General features: G+C 43.8%; 1 protein-coding gene across 1 annotated transcript in view; it reads left to right on the forward strand.

The window, feature by feature from the left end:
* Positions 1 to 14,361, forward strand: part of KLHL6 (kelch like family member 6) — a 1,417,570-nt gene that overhangs the window by 1,299,427 nt on the left and 103,782 nt on the right. Inside the window, exon 6 of the mRNA XM_069213706.1 lies at positions 7,666 to 7,879. Within this exon, the coding sequence (XP_069069807.1) occupies positions 7,666 to 7,879 (214 nt within the window). The remainder of the gene's footprint in view (positions 1 to 7,665; positions 7,880 to 14,361) is intronic.

Genomic DNA, 14,361 nt, shown 5'->3' on the forward strand with positions numbered 1-14,361 from the left:
AACAGGGCACCGCAGCCACAAGCACCGCTGAACAGGGCACCGCTGCCTCATGCACTGCTGAACAGGGCACTGCCGCCACAAGCACTGCTGAACTGGGCACTGCCGCCTCAAGCACCGCTGAACAGGGCACCGCCGCTTCAAGCACCGCTGAACAGGGCACCGCCGCCTCAAGCACCACTGGCCCATGAGCGCCAAGGGCACTGACGCTACTAAGTCTGTCACGGGCAGGATGAAGCACTCTGGGCACAAAGCCCCCTCCAGAACCAGTGGAGAGATACATCCACTACCTCTGTCCTTTGCAGGATGAAGCACTCTGGGCACAAAGCCCCCTCCAGAACCAGTGGGGAGATACATCCACTACCTCTGTCCTTAGCAGGATGAAGCACTCTGGGCACAATGCCCCCTCCAGAACCGGTGGAGACTGTCATCCACTACCTCTGTCCTTAGCAGGATGAAGCACTCTGGGCACAATGCCCCCTCCAGAACCAGTGGAGACTCTTATCCACTTGAGAGACTGTGGCTTTGCACTCCCCCGGATGGAACAGTGGGCAACCCACCCAATGTAGAGACTTGAGAGACTGTGGCTTTGCACTCCCCAGGATGGAACAGTGGGCAACCCACCCACTGTATAGACTTGAGAGACTGTGGCTTTACACTCCCCTGGATTGAACAGTGGGCAACCCACCCACTGTAGAGACTTGAGAGACTGTGGCTTTGCACTCCCCAGGATTGAACAGTGGGCAAGCCACCCACTGTAGAGACTTGGGAGACTGTGGCTTTGCACTCCCCAGGATTGAACAGTGGGCATGTGGCCCTCTCGTGGATTTGGCGCTGTGCACTCAACTGGCTGAGGTGCCCCCCCTTTCCCTCCCCCTGAGCTGCCTGTTTTCTTGCTCTCTGATGCCCCTGCAGTGTTCTCTCCATCATGGTCGGGGATCTTGTGTGGGCCTCACCCATACTGAGTGGGCCCAGTGTTCCACGGACTTCATTGGAGCACTACCTGGACTACTGTGCTTGGTGTATATTTTGTTTATGGTGTATATATATATTTTTGTGTACTTGATTTTAATATATTACAATGGTTACACTCATTTGCTTTTGTCTTTGCATTCTTCCAGGGGGGTTGGGGGGTGTAACTATCATGTATTAATATGTATTTGTGTGTGTGTTTTAGTGGGTAAGGGTGGGGGTGGGGGTGTTGCGTGTGTGTGTCCCTGTTTTTTCCCCTACCCCCTACCGTGTGTCGTAGGTGCAGTACTCACAGTGGTCTTCGCCGCCGGCGTTCGTGCTCCTGGCAGAGGAGCAGGAAGACTATCGCAGGGAGAATTTGGAGTTCCGGCTCCATGGTGTCCTAGTTCCGCGTGGTGTGTGTAGAGGTGAGCGTTTTCCCTTCGGAATCCTGTTTCCGCAGTGTTTTATCGGCGATGAATCCGCCCCGGAAAAGGTGGCGGATTAGCCTGTTGTGATACTGTGGGCGGTGCTTTGTCCTCCGCCTGTCTGTTGGCGGTGACCGCAGCGCTGTTTGTTTGTACCGCTGTGGCGGTCGGAGTGTTAAAGTGGCTGTCTTTGTTGGCAGTTTCCGCCACAGTCGTAATTGCAAATTTGTTACCGCCGGGCTGTTGCTGGTCTTACCGCCTCTTTAACACCGACCGCCAGGGTTGTAATGACCACCTTAGTCATTGTTCCGTTGTACCCATGCCGTTCCCTAAAACTGTACTGACAATGTCTTAAAGTATTATTCTCATTTACTCAGTCAGGAATTCTATTAAAAAGATTTCTAACGAACATTTTCACTATAAAGTCGATAAGAAAAATTGGTCTTCCACATTGTGGTTCCAATCTATTATCTTTGGTAAAAATGGGGGCTATTGTACATATCGACCAGGATTTGGGCAACTGAAAATTGCATGAATTATTTAAAATATTAGTTAGCAAAGGAGCCTACAGATCCAAATTGCATTTTAGTAAATCCATAGATACCCCATCGGGTCCTGGGGCTCTGCCAGATGGCTTCAGTCGTAAGGAGAGGAGGATCTTGTGATGATCAAAACTTAATTTAGGGCTTGAAACTAAAATGCTATTAGCATCTAGATTAAGATCACCACCAGCAGTAAAACAATATATACCTTTACAATATGAAACCCATTGGTCGGCTGTGATATGGGTACTTAGGCCCATATTTTTACTTTTTTAGCGCCGCATTTGTGTCATTTTGTTCCGCAAAAGCGCTGCAAACTAACAAAATATAATTGTATTTTGTAATTTTGTGCCGCTTTAGCGTCACAAAATGATGCAAATGCCTCTCTAAAAAAGTATAAATATGGGCTTCAGCATATATCACGCACTATCACCAGCCCTACTAGAGTTGACTGTTTACCAGAAGATCTTGGGATTTTGTTTTTAGAGGCGTCTGTCAAGCGCTCCTAATTATTGTTCCTAATATCAGTTTTTCACTTATTTAGCATTCTTTATAATCAATAAGCTATGATCCCCCTCTCTGAGATTCTGAGGGGCCTATTTATACTTTTTGGTGCAAAAAGGGTTTTGCACCGGCTTGCACCATTCTTGAGCGCCAACCGGGCACCATATTTATGGAATGGTGCAAGCTGGCGCAAAGGGTAGGCTAGCGTACAAAAAATGACTTTAGCCGGGTGGGGGTGAGGGATTGGGAGAAGGTGGTTTTGCACCAAAAAATAACGTTAGGCAGGTTAGAGGAGAAAAAATTACTCTAACCAGCCTAGCGTCATTTTATGATGCAAAACCATCCATACCACATGACTCCTGTCTTAGAAAAGACAGGAGTCATGCCCACCACCCCAATATCCAGCACACAGGACCAGGGTCCCCTAGGCATGGCCATTGCACCCAGTGCCATGTAGGGGGGTCCATTTCAGGAGCCCCAATGGCACTTAAAAAAATAAAAAATACTTACCTGTACTTACCTGGTAATGATGTCCACATCTTCTGATGTCCTCTGGTGTGGGTGGGGATGTCCCTGGGGCCTGGGGAGGGCACCTCTGGGCTTACTCCATGGTGTTCCACCATGGAAATAGGCCCACAGGTCCCCTAACGCCTGCCCTGACCCAGTTGTTAAATAATGATACAAAGCAAGCTTTGCACCATTATTTGACCCCTCCCCCCCGTGCGTGATTTTAGCACAGGGGGGATAACTATGGCGCTAAGACGATAGAGTCATTTTTTGCACAGGAATGTCTACCTTGCATCTCATTGATGCAAGGTAGGTTTCCACGTCCAAAAAATGACTTTAACTCCATAACTTTGGTGCTTGATGGGTCTAGCGCCAAAATATAAATATGGAGTTAGTTTTGCACCGAATTTGCGTTAAAAAAAAGATGCAAATTCGGCGCAAAACAAGTCAAAATATGCCCCTATGTTTTTTTGACGAGGCTTTGCACATACGCTTGCTGGCAAGACAGCAGGACAAATCAAGCCAATGAGGTGAAAGTGCTTACATTGCGGTATGGGCTTGAGAATGCCAGAATTAATGCGACGGCACAGATTAATTGAAGCCATCATAATATAATCGCTGTCTGCAGTGCATGAGAGATAGGTCGTAAAAAGACTGAGATTGGTTTTTACCACGGAATCTAAAAACGAACATGGATTAGGCAAATTTCATGCTAACTTTATTGTGTTTGGGAGATAGTATGTAATCTGAGCGAGAGTACATACAGTAGGCAATGGAGGCAAAAAAGATATGGTTCACCGATCCATAGTGTGTATCCAAAATATCACTTTCCAAATAGTATTTCATGCGCCCCATGACAAAAAATATAGTCTATTGTTGATGCTCATCCCCAGCCTAAAAAGGTCGGCATTGTCACATTCTAGCCAGTGTCACCCTTGTGTATATTAATCAAATCACAGGCCAGAATGAAGGTATCCAACTCAGTCCCCCTTTGGTCCGGTTGGCCCATTTTTAGAGCATCAGTTAATTGGTTATCAACCAGACCAATGTCTAAATCCTTGCTGTAAGTTTCAGGCACCAAAAAGACTTACTTGTATGACTCATTGTATAGTATGTTTTTGATGTAAAGTGCTTTGACACTACATTGGGATGAGTAGCGCTGTAAAATAAATGTATGTGACAGAGGGGCTAAGGTGAGATGAGGGACACCATTAGAGGGTATTAGTGAGGGAATCTGTTAGCAGAGGGCGCATGTGGGGACAAAAAACATTATCGCACTGGGGCGCCACCAAATCTACAGCCAGCCCACCTAGGAATGTTGCTTGTAAAACTGCTGCTTTGACAATAAACCACCAGTTTATGCCAAATGCCAATTCCCTTCTCTGCTGAAAACGCTGTGACTGCATTACAAGAAGGGTTTATAGCAGGATCGAGTCCAGATGAAAAAAATCAGTTAATCTTCTAACTAAAGCCCTCAATAAACACAGCTATTAGATCATTCCCATGGTGAACGGCGTGCCCCTCTGAAAAGTCAAGTGAATCCCCCTGAGTAGTTATTTGTGCAGTTTACGAAAACTATAAACGTCTTACAAGATCAACTGTAATTAGATTCAGATTAGACTGTAGGCCAGCATGCATAGCAGCGCACAAGACAGCTAGCCAGATGAATGTTTGTGCGATGGCAGTCATCCATTTGCAATCCCATGGAGGTCCTTGACAAGGAAGCCTTTATAGCTGAAATGGCCAAGGAAGCCTGGAGTGTGTTTAGTAGAGGTCATATTTGGACTCCTCAATTTAAGGAATCACAGAGGCTGGGCAAAGATGGCTTCAAGTAGAGGTACTTAAAACAGCAGGGCATATGTGGTGCATGCAGCGCAGAAGACGGCTACAGCCACAGCCTAGTCCTCTGCAACTGACAATTACAAGGATGGCCAGGAACGGCAGCCATTGCACGCACAGCCCAGCGCTAGCGTAGGCTGGTAGTTCATCGGAATCCACGGTACATCTCCCGGTGACCAGCTTCCCTTGCCAGCAGACGTGCAGAGGTACAGTTGTATTTGTCATGAGAAGGCTTGCTTCTTGTTGTCACCAAGTGACTGCCCCACTGCACTGTGTGGTTGAGGCACTGCAAAAGGCACACGGTAGTACACCGGCAACTGACTACACAGTCACCGCATATACTTTGGTCTGTCGCCCTTATCCAAGACTCGACAAAGACTAACCTTCCTTGCCTGTCTCCACTACCAGGAAGAAGACAGTAAAGCAGTATTGCATTTCATTAAAAAGAATCCCCTACAGTTCTAATGCCTCTTCAGATGGGCACTGCTTGTTTCTCTTCTGGTCCTCAGTGCCCTGGACGGAGGCACATGGCGCCAGTAGACAGTTCAAATGATCGTGAGGAGACCCTCCTATCATTGCAAATCATGATAGGCTGATAACAGCTAAACAAGGCCCCTGTTTTGAAGCCTCGTGCATAAAGGTCGGTAAACTGTTTTTACTTTTCTTGGGGTGTTTCACTCCATTAGTTAATAAGAAGCGGTTTCAGAAGAATTCCCACAGTACGCTAGAGTTGCTATCATTATAGTGTGATGAAGAGTAAATGGGTGTAAGTGGAAATTTTTGATGTGAGGCCCATTATGTGTATTTATTGGTAAGAGACAGCAAATCAAATGACCATTTTAAAGCCGTTATTAATGCAGCAAATAGATTTAGCAACACAAGTGATAAAAACAATATTTCTATGGGATAGCAAAAAAAGCTTTATTAATGATAAATGTGTTTTAAGCAGCTTTTTTTATGTTTTTATTAACTTAGCTGACTATCCTAGTTTGAATAACACTACCACAACAAGATAAATGCACCTCGGTGGTCCTCACGCACATGTTAACACTCCCCACATAGGATCAAAACAAAGCCAACATCCTTCCAACCACACATCCTACATGGTGTAGCATGCTAACCATGTAGGCAAGTGCTTCAGCGCCTGAAATAGGGGTAGTAAGCGCTATATAAATGTTGCTATACAGTACAATACAGTATCAGCACTGCCAGTGTATGGTGCCAGTTGTGGACTTAGTGGCCATGAAAATGGCCAATGGCATTGGACAGTGACCTCCTAATGAAAATGTTGGGCCTTGGCCCTTAACAGTTTTTTTTTTTTTGTAATCAAGCACAGGACAACTTCGATCTATAGAGCTGAAATACTGAGATGAAGTATTGGATCACAGGTAATGGTTGTGCGTCCTTTTGTCTCACAATATTCTGGATACGTGGGGAACGGTCAAGTGCCTCCATGACCACTATAGTGTGGCCATTTCACTAAACCTTTACGAAGTTAAGCGTTTGCCATATGTTTGACTAAACATGATAGTTGCAATCAGTTATTAGTGGGCATTGCATAGACTCTGCATAATAGTGCTTAGTCGGGACAGCATACAGACGTCCCAAAATGGAACTGTCAGAAAGGAAGACATACCTCAGTATGAGATATGCACTTACCAAATGACAGTCCCCGGACTAAATATGGAACTCTAAAAAATGTGAGACTCCAGTCTGAGTGTGGACTCGCAAAAATAGTGGATGAAAATGTGTCCAGAAGTCATGTTATAAAGGTGCATGATCAGTGCCGGACTTGCCGTAGAGGCCATTGGGCGTTTTCCCGGTAGTCTGAATGGGTGGGGCCAGTTTTGTAGCGGTGGGTGGGATGTTCTTGCAACAGTGCTGCATATCGATCCCCAGTAACAAAAGAACAAAAGCAGCAGTGCTTCGTCCTCTGCCCCCCTTCACCCCCACCCTGACCATGGGGCTGTTTTGACAAAATTGCCAGGTTTGCTTTGGGTTCCAGTCCGGCCCTGTGCATGATGGAGGGAATCTGTAGGAGATGGGACATAAGAATGTAGTGCTCATACCATAAGAAGCAGGACAACGATGTGGCAACCTTTTGGTTTACAGTGATGTAATCTGATAAGTATGGACTCACTCTATTGATATGTGAATGCATGTTAGTGTAATTAAATTAATGGTTTAGCAAGTATCATAAAATGCCTTACATCAGGAATAAAACACTCTTATTCAGAATTGTCTTTGGTACAAAGAACACTGGTACAGCAACACAAATGAATACAAGGGCAAAGAGTAAAAAAAAAGTACCAGTTTTAATATTCACACTGTTCTGAGAAACTTCAGAGACCATTAAGCCGATTTTTCCATTGGTATAATTCTGGATATCCGTTTTATTTTTTGTGTCATAAAGTTGTACACTATTTTCAAAAGCAAGGTTGTGTGGTGTTAACTCTCGCACCATATAAAAAACGTTATTCCCCTGCCAGATCCACAAACAAGGGGTCTTATCGCTTTCAGATACAAGATAAAAAAAGAAGACCATGAAGTGACAGCATTGCCTTTCGTAACAGTAATTCACATAATCCGTATCTTTTCATAGTATTTGGGCCGCACAACAATGGTAACACATTTGCAGACACAAGAAATAAACTTTGCTAAAAAGATGGGCCCCTAGCATGCCCATCACCAAAACAGCCACCATCATATTTCAGGTCTTATGTGATCATGAGACTCTGGAGCCAGTAGATCCACCAAGGAGTTGTTATCTCCTTGGAAAATAATGGCCCCGGTCAAGATATGCCACTACGTTACAAAAGATTAATCCTCACAAACATGTCTTCGTTTTGATGTTCATGCCACTGAAGCCTCATTTATAAGTGTTCCTTATTCTCCAGGCTGCACCTCTCGCATTCAACGTTAGTTCATTCGCTGCTGCCAGCTATGACAGAAAACTATATGTGATTGGAGGAGGACCCAATGGGAAGCTGGCCACTGACAAGACGCAGTGCTATGATCCCTCTATCAATAAATGGACACTGAGGGCCCCCATGCCAGTTGAGGCCAAATGCATCAATGCTGTCAGTTTTCACAATCATATCTACGTTGTGGGTAAGTTACTTACAATAAATGTATCAGTGGATCTTCCTTTCGTTTGCCTATATCGTTTTTTCTTTCTAACTTCCTTCATTCTCCTACTTTGGTCATTTCCTTTATATGTTTCAGCTAACCTTCCTTACTCGTATGCTTTCAGAGTGACATATTTCCAGTCTCACAAAACACCCAACAACTTACTGGCACCTTAGCAATTAGTTAATTTATTGAACAATTGGATTCAGAAATATTGGGGTTTTCAGAAACTGGCTTCATGGAGGTTAAGGTACTTTTCTAGAAGTTTAATACATGTCATGGGACTCATAAATGGTTTGATGCATAGTTTGTGAAACTGATGTTCACTTTCAGAATGCTCTGTATATTAGTGGTGTATTTGATGTACCTATTAGCATTACATTTGAGACTGAGGCAGAATTATGCTTGGTGAATCTGTCAATTAGACGCAAGCTTGATGGCGAATTAGATTTGGGCTTAAAGGATGATACATCTATCTTTCTATCTACAATATATATATATATATATATATATATATATATATATATATATATATATATATATAAAATAAATATATATATATATATATATATATATATATATATATATATATAAAGACTCACATCCACAACGTTCGGGGACTGGAAGTGAAGTCCGCCCTGAACATGAATAGACGAGTCTCTGTCACTCCAAGGAGGAGAAATAGAGCATTTATTAGGCGATGTCCCGACGCGTTTCGGAAAATACAATTTCCTTGTTCAAAGGTAACAGACCCGTTCCTCGCAATTTACTTAAATACACTGAGTGCACAACATCATATACAACTAACATCAAACCGTTGTATACGCGTCGGGACATCGCCTAATAAATGCTCTATTTCTTCTCCTTGGAGTGACGGACACTCGTCTATTCATGTTCAGGGCGGACTTCACTTCCAGTCCCCGAACGTTGTGGATGTGAGTTTTTATAATATTGGGGGTCGCGACCCCGTCTCCGTCTGCCGCGCGGACGCCAAGACGCTGCGATCTTCTTTTGTGCATATATATATATATTATACATCCAAAGATCAAGGAAGTCACGGACCCCGCCTCAATGAACGCAAAGTGTGGTTTATTCACCCAGTTACTTCAACCAATGTGTTTCAGCCGTAGCCTTGATCACAGTAGTTCACCCATGAAACTGACGTGGCATATAAAAGTTAGTGACACCAACATAGAAAACCGAGCGCATTGAGGGAGTACTAGCAATGCTCAGAACAGTCGCCATCTTAACAGTGTAGTATTTTCTGTTGGCCAAGACATCAGATTGACTGAAAGTACAATAGTATACAAAATCAAATGTTCTTAGCGGCGTTAGGCTGGTAAAAACCAACTGCCCATCCATAGTTCTGAACACAATTCATTGTATATATTGTGCCACCCAAAAACATACTGATGCATCTGTCTAGATAAACCTGTGCACAGCTCACATTACAAATGCTGGTCCGCTGAAATACGTTAAATACATCATCAATGTGCCATGAATGACTTTCCCAGTTAAGCACTAATGGCACTGTAACGTGCCCCTGAAATGTTATTTCCCCGCTAGCGCATTGTTGGTAATGTAGGCGGCCATTTCGATGCTCCGTACCACAGCAATCCTCCATCCCTGGTGTACATGCAATGCATGTAGGAATCTGGCCACCAATATGACACTGGGTGAAACTAGTATTGCACACTTCTGTATTAGTAGGCATGCATAGTGAGTGTCTTATGTGTATCTACTCTTTAACTGAATATTAAAACAACGTGATGTGAATGCTCATACCCTTGTATGCCCATAAAGATACCATAGACACAAAAGGGGCTAATCCCAAATTTACATTGCTGTCAATCTTGTGTGTTGTAAGTGGCAGCATATCAGCATCCACAAGTGTGGGTCATGCAGTGTGTAAGTCGTCAAAAGTTCGACAGGCGTGATTCATGGCATTGCTTAAAGGTCTCGCCTATGTGGGGCAATTAGCCATACTACAACAGAATGAAAAAGAAAGTACTGAGCATAAACATGCTATTAGAAACAATGAACCACAGTATCCAGTCGCGACCCACTTTTTCAAATCACACTTTGGCAATGAGAATTTATGAAAATTTGTCGTTATTGATGCTATCACCCCGAAGATAAAGGGGAGTGACAGAGAACATAAACTGTGTGTTTCAGAATCACATTACATTGTTGACTTTGAAACATTAGTGGCAGGAGGCCTTAACTTGAGTGAGTAAATAACAGTACATTTGTATTAGACTGGTATTGTCTTGTGTTTGCTGTTTTTCTTTTCACTTATGACTTCTGAGTTTGTAGTCGTATAGAGAAATTAATTAAAGTTGCTCTGTAAAATGAAGGATATGTTGATTTTTAAGCATTGACTTAGTACATAGATAATATTGTAACCATTGCTTGTTTTGTCTTTGTCTCAAAGGCAGTTGCTGCACTTTTTTTGAGTTTGGAGTACAGCTTTGCCCAGCACTGCACTGTGCTCTGTTGCCTGGTGTAGTATGGCTAATTGTTCACATTGGTGAGACCTTTTAGCAATGCCGTGAATCAAGCTTGTCGAAAGCTTGACGAATTACACATTGCATGACCTAAACTTGTGGATGCTGATATGCTGCCACTTACAACACAGATTGACAGCAGTACATATTTGGGATTACCCCCTTTGGTGTCTATGATAACTTTCTGTGTATGCAAGGGTATGAGTATTCTCGTCCCATTATTTTAATATACGGTTATAGAGTAGGTACATTTACACACTCGAAGCAGTGACTTCCTTGATCGTTTGATGTGAGCAGCATTACATGTGAGTTAATGGGACCCGACAAGGACTGCCGCATTTGGTGCCCTGAGGCTACGGAGCTTGTGGGATATATATTTTTTTTTTTCACTGACAAAACAAAGGTTACAGGGATGTTATAGTTAGGAAACAGAATTAAAAAAAAAAAACATAGAACTTCACTTTAAACCAAAGGTTACAGGGACGTTTTAGTTAGGCTCACATTTTAAACGTACAAAGCCATAGAAATTCAGCTGCTATAGTTAGTTAATTCAAGTAACTATATCTCATGCCCTAAGGTAAGTATAACTTGCGCCCCACCATGTACAGTTTTCTCATCAATAATGTTACTGCAAATGTCACAGTGATACTATCATTTATACTATAAAAGATGTAATGAGTGCTGTAATAGCTGAGATAATTAGCAGTGCATGGCGAGTATGCGTGTTATAGTCAGGCCCTGCGGCATGTCCTCTATAATAACCCAACCCCGCACTACGCACAGCCTTCAGTAATGCGTGGTGGGGGTTGGCCACAGGTCCTGATGTGTGGGCAGACCCTGCAACCAAGCCCCTACAACCACCCAACCCTGCGCCACGTACGGCCTTTGGCTGTGTGTAACAGGGGATATCCATGCTGTCCATCTTCCTTCAAACAAAAATGGGGGCTGGGGGAGATGTTGCATATCAATAATGTATATGGGGCCGGGCCAATAGGTTGGGACTTCTAGGACATTTTAAATACTTGTATTTTTTAAAAGAGATATCACAATTTTTGGTCTCAGCAGCAGATGACAAGAAAGACACAACTCATCACAGTCACTACATGAGACAATGCGCTCAAAAAAAGGAAGGATGCAAACACCTCCTTCAAGGTTTGCAGATAACATTTCACAGTGGAAATGCCTTGGTCATGCACACAAAGTTGGGATGATTAGTACTTTACAGAAGTGGAGCTTCAATTTGGGCACATGCTTTGTTTTTTTGTTTAAGTGCTTCCCGTTAAGTTTTAATTTCTGTCAAATGCGATTTGTGCCAGAACAAATCCTGCCCTGCATGTTTATCTATGATAAATATGCAGGGCAGGATTCACTGGGGACTGCGGGGGGAACCTCAAGGCCCCTGTGGTACCAGCCGGCTCCCTGCTTCCTGAGGGAGCCGGCATAACTCCTGCGTGCAGGAGCAATACTTTCATCTCTTTCCCTGCCTATTTGTCTGCAGGCAGGGAAATAGATGAAAACTCAGCTTCCAGCAAGTGGAAGCCATTTGGCAGCTCCCGCTTGCTGGAAGCGGAGTGTTTGCTTCTGCTTGGTGGGAGATGTCACACAGCTCTTGGCAAGCAAAAGAAAACAGCTACCTCCTGAGGGTGGGCACCCTGGGAGCTAGTAGGAGATGGATCTGAGGGACAGCGGTCCCCAAGGCCATAAATAGCTCCCTGAGGAGGGGCCACACAGCCCCTCTCCTTTGTTTACCATATGCTGGCCCCCGGCTCCTGCCTTAATTTTAAATAAATTATTGACCCTGGGGAGGTGGTGGTCCCACACAAACCCCTCTTTAATATTCCATATAGCCCCAGGGAGGTGGTGGGCCCTGGGGCTCAGATGGGTCTGCAAGCCCCCCACCCTAGCCATTTCTAATATGTAGCCCTGGGGAGGTGGTGGTCCTTGGGGCCCAGGGGGTCCGCACACACCTGCGTATTTATGAAACATAGACCCGGGGAGCTGGTATTCTCATACCCCTGCCATGCACAGTAACGGTGTTATCGTACTTTTTAAAAGTTGAACTGACACCTACCCATTTATTTGTGATTATTTACTACATGTTATAATCATTTTAACCCCTTCGCTGCCAGGCCTTTTCCCCCTCCTGTGCCGAGCCTTTTTTTGGCTATTTGGGGCAGTTCGCGGTTAGGCCCTCATAACTTTTTGTTCACATAAGCTACCCACGCCAAATTTGCGTCCCTTTTTCCCAACATCCTAGGGATCCTAGAGGTACCCAGACTTTGTGGGTTCACCTGAAGGAGACCAAGAAATTAGCCAAAATAAAGTAAAAATTTTGTTTTTTTCAAAAAAATGGGAAAACAGGGCTGCAGAAGGAAGCTCGTGGTGTTTTCCCTGAAAATGGCATCAACAAAGGGTTTGAGGTGGCAAGATCACCATCTTCCCAGCTTTCAGGAACAGGCAGATTTGAAATGGAAAACCCCATTTTCAATACAATTGTGATGTTTTACTGGGACATACTCCATTTTTACTATTTTTGTGCTTTCAGCCTCCTTCCAGTTAGTGACCAAAATGGGTGAGAAACCAATGCTGGATCCCGGAAAGCTAAACATTTCTGAAAAGTAGACAAAATTCTGAATTCAGCAAGGGGTAATTTGTGTAGATCCTACAAGTGTTTCCTACAGAAAATAAAAGCTGAAATAAACAAATATTGAAATTGAGGTGAAAAAAACAGCAATTTTTCTCCACGTTTTACTCTGTAACTTTTTCCGGCGATGTCAGAGTTTTGCAAGCAATATACCATTACGTCAGCTGGACTCTTCTGGTTGTGAGGATATATAGGGCTTGTAGATTCATTAAGAACAAGAACTCTAGGTACTCAGAGCCAATAAATGAGCTGCACCTTGCAATGGGTTTTTATTATATTCCGGGTATACAGCAATTAATTTGCTGAAATATAAAAAGTGAAAAATAGGTATCAAGAAAACCTTTGTATTTCCAAAATGGCCACAAGATAAGGTGTTGAGAAGCAGTGGTTATTTGCACATCTCTGAATTCCGTAGTGCCCATACTAGTATGTGAATTACAGGGCATTTCTCAAATAGACATCTTTTTTACACACTGCCTTACATTTGGAAGAAAAAAATGTAGAGAACGACAAGGGGAAATAACACTTGTTTTGCTATTCTTTGTTCCCCCAAGTCTCCCGATAAAAATGGTACCTCACTTGCGTGGGTAGGCCTAGCGCCCACAAAAGGAAATGACCCAAAACACAACGTGGACACATCAAATTTTTTCAGAGAAAACAGAGGTGTTTTTTACAAAGTGCCTACCTGTGGATTTTGGCCTCTAGTTCAGCTGCCTCCTGGGGAAACCTAGCAAACCAGGCATGTTTGAAAACTAGACACCTAGGGGAGTCCAAGATGGGGTGACTTGTGGGGCTCTGACCAGGTTATGTTACCCAGAATCCTTTATAAACCTCAAAATGTGGCCAAAAAAACACTTTTTCCTCTCATTTCGGTGACAGAAAGTTCTTGAATCTGAGCGGAGCCACAAAATTCCTTCCACCCAGCGTTCCCCCAAGTCTCCCAATGAAAATGGTACCTCACTTGTGTGGGTAGGCCTAGCGCCCACAAAAGGATATGGCCCAAAACACAACGCGGACACATCACATTTTTTCACAGAAAACAGAGGTGTTTTTTACAAAGTGCCTACCTGTGGATTTTGGCCTCTAGTTCAGCTGCCACCTGGGGAAACCTAGCAAACCAGCACATTTTTGAAAACTAGACACCTAGGGGAATCTAAGATAGGGTGACTTGTGGGGCTCTGACCAGGTTCTGTTACCCAGAATCGTTTGCAAACCTCAAAAATTGGCCAAAAAAACACTTTTTCCTCTCATTTCGGTGACAGAAAGTTCTGGAATCTGAGAGGAGCCAAAAATGTCCTTCCACCCAGCGTTCC

This window comes from Pleurodeles waltl, chromosome 11 (genome assembly GCF_031143425.1).
Source record: "Pleurodeles waltl isolate 20211129_DDA chromosome 11, aPleWal1.hap1.20221129, whole genome shotgun sequence".
Lineage (NCBI taxonomy): Eukaryota > Metazoa > Chordata > Amphibia > Caudata > Salamandridae > Pleurodeles > Pleurodeles waltl.